At 35.9% G+C, this 6,000-nt stretch overlaps 1 protein-coding gene across 3 annotated transcripts in view; it reads left to right on the plus strand.

Annotated features, from left to right (window-relative positions):
- Positions 1 to 6,000, plus strand: part of trpm7 (transient receptor potential cation channel, subfamily M, member 7) — an 81,057-nt gene that overhangs the window by 28,633 nt on the left and 46,424 nt on the right. For all 3 annotated transcript variants that reach the window (XM_080303420.1, XM_080303423.1, XM_026172452.2), the window contains exons 6-7: positions 3,794 to 3,918; positions 4,076 to 4,247. In XM_080303420.1, coding sequence (XP_080159546.1) covers positions 3,794 to 3,918; positions 4,076 to 4,247 — 297 coding nt within the window. The remainder of the gene's footprint in view (positions 1 to 3,793; positions 3,919 to 4,075; positions 4,248 to 6,000) is intronic.

Here is a 6,000-nt window from a genome sequence, read left to right on the forward strand (position 1 = left end):
TTGAAATACTGTGGAAAGGACAAAGTTCTTCTACGTGTTGTATCATTTTTTAAAAGGTCTTGCAATTCAGATTGATTTTTAAATGAGGAAAGGCATTTTTTTTATTTTTGTTGAAATTAGGGAAAATATTGGAAATCTACACTTTTATGTCCAGATTCTCACAATGTACATTTATATGTATATTCAAAAATATTTAAATCTGTTTCTCCAAAAGAAACCGAACAATTATATAAATCAGACTGTTAATGATCAAACTCTTCTTTTACAAAAGCTGCAGATTCATGTTTAACAGGTTGTTCAGTCATTGTGGAAAGGAAGTCCTGTCCAACATGTGCTCAGCGGGAAGAAACTGCGTTATCTGTAGATTAACTTTATCAGCCACAGTGCACTGAGTGGACTCTACCTTTTCAGTGTTACTGGCCTCAATACATTTTGAACAAGTTGCACTTCAAGGATATTAAATCATTATAGCTTTGTTTTTATACTGAAATCAGAGTCTCGGGATGAACATTTTCATGTGGTTTTCACAAATAGATCTTTATTCCCTCAGCACAAGAACTCTGAGGAATAAGTCTTAATAGGCCTCATATTCTCAGCAGTGACTGACCATTGTGGTATCATCTTTATGTTTTAATGAGACAAGAGGCTTCATTAGTTTTGCTACTGGTGGATGGAACCACTGAAACCATCACTGAATGCTGCGCGATTAGACAAAATGTGTTAGAAATAAAACCAAAAGTTGATCATAATGCTGAAAGCATAGCAGCCTCCATTAGGTTTGGCAAGTTCGAACTGGTGACAGAACTTCATGGGTAGTTTGTTTTTGGTGCTGCTAGAAAATGATTGTCAGTCCTGGAACATATTTGATGTAGCTTCTCATGAAGGTAACGCCCATCAATTGTTTGACCAATAGGAAGATATCTGTTGTTGAAATCCTTTTGGTTTTCAAATGAATTGCCAACTATGCTTGATTGGGTGGAAGATTATCTTTTTCGCATATAGCACACAATAAATGGTCTTCTACTAGAAATACTCTGCTTTGGTTTGGGGAAGGGTGATCCCTGGGTGGAGCATGAAAGAGGCAGGATATATGACATTACTTGGTGTGAATTCACTCGACAGTTACCTGTACTATTCTCGCGTAGGAGAAATTGGTCATTACAACAAACCTAATTAAATGTAAAATTTCCTTGTTGAGTCAGCGGATTCTTGGTATAATGAAAAATACACTTATTAATATATCTGAATAAACATGCTTTCTTATTATTATTATTATTATTATTATTATTAATTTTTAATTCTAATGATAATAATTATAATTTCTATATATTAACAAATTCTTAAAAGGCATTTTTCTTTGGAAGACTCTTAGCCATGCAATCCTACACAAATAAACAGCCCGTTAATGGTGATTCGCTGATGTAGCAGAAGTTCTCTAACCGTGTCATTTGGTTGTGAGTCGAGGCTGATGTGTGTTTGCAGCCACAGTATGGCGTTAAGATGTTGTGGTCTGATCATAGTGTTTAAATCATTACTCACAGGGTCAATTACTCAGACCGGTGATTACTTTTAATCCATCTCTGGTACTTTGGCCAGTTGGGATGGTCTCCCGGCTCACAAATTACTGCTGAATTTATAGGATCCAACAAGTGAGGATTGTGGTTCACAAACAACTCCAGGGCTAATGTACTTGTTGTGAGCTGGTCCCATCAGTGGCATTTTGGTCATTAACACTCTGGGTTTTTTTTTTTCCTGTTTCTTTTATTTGGACTTATTTTTATTTATTTGGACTCTGCTACCTGACAGCAATGCATGTACTTTAATGAACAGAGAACAAGAGAGGAACATGGGCTGTTATTTTGTCTAAGAATGAGAGAAAATTGAAAAACATAAACTAATGGTAGATTTATCACTTAATAAAACTACATCTGCTGCTCCCCTATTTCCATGGGGTCGCCACAACGGGTAGCTCTGCATTTATGATTTGGCAGATTTTTATGCCAGTTGGCCTTTCTCACACAACCCCAAACAGATTTGTTAAGCCAATTAAATCTGACCTATGAATCATTCAAGTATTAAAAAAGGTGATGGACCAGTGTTGTGTCTGCACACAACAGACAAATTAGCAAAGAACTAATATTAACCATACAAATCTAAATTGTAGGTTTAGGCTTTTTAAAACGCTTAATTTTCTCTTATTTCTTTAGGTGAATCTATGAAAAAGGGCAAAGATAACAGTTTGATGGGCATAGAATTGTATTCTTGCACCAACAAGGTAGTTCTCAAAGAAATGTTAGCCCAAACCTTAGCATGTCTTGACATTGTGTGCAGGGACCTTAAAAAAAATTGAGAAGATTGGACAAATGGAGGACAAAAGAAGTAGCAGGTCTTAAAAAAGAATCTCCTGTAGCAGATCAACAGTCTTTTAAGAAATAGAAAATTCATCCAGCCTTTCAGTTGAGCCATCTACTGTTCACTGAAGCTTCGCTGGAGTTTTTCTCAGTTGGAAGGGTGGCTGTCGAGAAGCCATTTTTAAAGGAGTGGAAACAGAGAGAACTGGCTAAGGTATGCAAACTGAAAATCAGTGGCAACAGGCCTTATAGAGTGCTGAATTAGAAATGTTTGGTTTAAATTGTGATGATTATACATAGAGGAAGGCATGAGAGAGGCACAACCGTGAATGTCTACAGCTGTCTGTAAAACATAGGAGGTTTTGGGCTGCATTTCAGTGTTGGAGATCTTGTAAAAATTGATGGAATGATGAACCCAGAAAAGTAGTCAGATTTTGATTCACTATGCAATAACATCTGGAAAGCATCTGATTGGCAACGGCTTTGGTTTTTCAGAATGATCCCAAATACACTGGCAGTGAAGTAAAAGCATGCCTCTATGGAAAAGCACAGCAATCCACAACTAGTCTAAAGCTAAGAAACACTGAAGTGTTTAGTTAAATTTGAGAACTGTTTAATAGAAAATGACCAAAATTAGTAACAAACGCATTTTAAAACCGCTTATCACATTCATCAATAATGAATCATGCTGCTTTACTGTGCAGCACCTTACATCGTGCATTAGCAACATTAATTATTATACAGACAGACAGTGAAGAAGAAAAACATTTAAAACAAACTGATGTTAAATATCATATGAAAACATGTACAAAAGATGTTCACATATCATTAAAGCATGACAAACTAACATCAGAAAAACTAAGGAAGTGTGACTGAAAAGTGTGGCGGATCTTCAAATGTTAAAAGTTAAAATCTAAAATAAAGAAGTGAAATATCTACTAAAACTCATTCAGCTGCAACTAAGCCCTCCATGTTTGGACTTCTTCTATGTTCTTAACGCGCAAATAAGTTCTGCCCATCAAAATGTCACGAAAAAGTCAGGTGAATATATCGCCTATTGTCATTTATTGGCCTGATGAATGTCGGTTGGAAACATTTTACATATCACCCAACCTTATTGTCGAGGTTACTTTAAATATAGACTGTTAGTAGGTAGATTTTGAGCATCCTTTAGGCATCTTTCATAAATCTGCTGATATGATGTATTATAGTTTAACCCATCCAATGTTTTTAGTGTCTGAAAGTCAGATGGAGGTTGTCCATTTCTTTTCACAACATTGATTAAATATATCTATAAAATGCATTTTTAAAGGTGAAAGATTATGCTGAGATATGTGACTTGGGTGGACAGTTTTATTTCTAATAATAATAAGGAATATTTAGCAGTGGAAACCTTTTTTAAAGAAAGAATAAAAGCTTACTTTTTTTATTTGTTTCTGAAGGTGTAGCAAAACATGTGGGAGATGCTCTCAAAGAACACTGTTCAAGATCATCAAAGAAAATTTGCACTATCGGGATTGCACCCTGGGGAGTGATTGAAAACAGGAACGATCTCATCGGCAGAGACGTAAGATGCAGCTTATTGTGACTAACCTGAATGTTAATGCGCCACAGAAGTTGTAATTTATGTGTGCATATAAAGATATATGTATATATGTGTGTATAGTCTCCTTTTTTTCCTTTACTTTTCTTGCTGTTAATGGCTGCTCTTTTCCACACTGCAGATTATTGCTCCATATCAGACACTACTGAATCCTCTCAGCAAACTAAACGTTCTCAACAGCCTGCATTCCCATTTCCTCCTTGTGGATGATGGGACGGTGGGAAAGTATGGCGCTGAAGTAACATTGCGGCGGGAACTGGAGAAGCATATCAACCTCCAAAAAATACATGCCAGTAAGAACTTTTTTTTGGTCATTAATGTAAAAGTACATGCTTAGTGCTGCAACAAAAGAGCATGCATACACTCACACACACAAACAGATATCAACATACATAAGTCCCATTGCAGCTGAATGTGTGCTGTTCTGGTGCAGGTGAAGACTGTGTGATGTGTCCATGAATGCCACACTTGTGAGATTGACACAAGACTCAACATTGCACTGTAAATATATTCAAAAATCTCAGACTTCGCACTACCTTTGGAACTATGAGTTGGACAAATTAATCAGTCACTTCTTCTACCATTAACAACAAACACAAGAAAAGAAAACCAGGGCTGGTTCACAAACCTCTAAAAAGACTCTGACATAAATTGCTAAACACTCCTGAATCTTTACCAGATTCAGATTTTGCTCTTATCCATAGAACCAACACTATCTGGATTTTAAACCGACTCTTTAATAGAAATCCTGCATAATGTGTTTCAAGCATAAAGTGATAGTCTGGAGTTTAACTAGGGCCAGAAAGAAGCACTGGTCAAAGATGATAATAATACACTACAAACCTTTACTCTCACCACCCAACTGAACATTATCATAGCTGAAAGTAAAATGAAAGAAACTATATTCTGGACTTGAAAACAAGCAGCAATAGGGACACCCTGGTCGTTTCCAGCATACAGGAACGTAGAACAGATGAATTTCATGGTGACGAGACTAGAACTACAACCCCCCCCTCCCCCCGCCCCCTGTCAGTAGCATCACATCTCACTGTGTAAACTGGAAATAAAAAAATAAAAAAAGTAACATAACATCCTACACTGAATGTCACCAAGTTTGGACATTATAAACGTAATGAACATATACAATATGCCAAGGCAGACAGCCTTGGCATCAAAGAACCTATATAAATCACATAAAAGATATAATTGATGAAAACTCTACTGTAACAAAAATGTGACCCAATTGCTTTTCTAGTTCCCCAACCCAAATCTGAATCGCTTCCTTTTTACTCACAGAGTATTTTACCAATCATTTGCTGCATCTCCCCACTCCTTAGCAGTTTTCTCCGGCTTCTAAACTAACATAGACTGAAATGGCTTGAGATCTAAAGCGCTATAGTGTCCCTTTTTGTTTAATTATCTCGGTTTTGGTCTTCTGTTCATTTTTATGCCATATTTTTTCTTCTGTTTCTGTTATCACAAATGGTATGATTACACAAACATCATTCACCACACGTGTATACAGACATCTGTCTGTAGTCAATATTAACAATGGTTTAATGATAATAATTATGTCTATTGCATTTATTTATCTAGTCTTTGACAATTTTTCTTCTTCACTCACAAACTTTTCTATTTGTCAAAAGGGGTAACAGACAGATGGGCTCCAACACTAAACAAACATTAAAATCTACATGAATAAAAACATTTTAATGATTGGTTTTAGTTGAGGCAGTCTTTGATTACACTGTCCATTTCACAAGGAATTGGCCTGTATAAGTTTTTTTCCCCCCTCTAGTCTGTGAATTTTCTTTTTAACACGTAATTTCATAATTTTAACACATGATTATGAAATGTAAAAAAACAAAAACAAATTAATCATCAGTGATCATGCCCCACTAAACCTTAGACAGAAAATGAAACCGTCTAACAAATGATTCAGTACCTGTCATCTAACTACATCGATAAAAAATTAAATTTTGACAAATTAAAAGCGGAGCATTTTAGACCAGGAAACAGAGCATAAATATTATCCTGTGAGGGTAT

The sequence above is a fragment of the Astatotilapia calliptera genome, chromosome 1, assembly GCF_964374335.1.
Source record: "Astatotilapia calliptera chromosome 1, fAstCal68.1, whole genome shotgun sequence".
NCBI lineage: Eukaryota > Metazoa > Chordata > Actinopteri > Cichliformes > Cichlidae > Astatotilapia > Astatotilapia calliptera.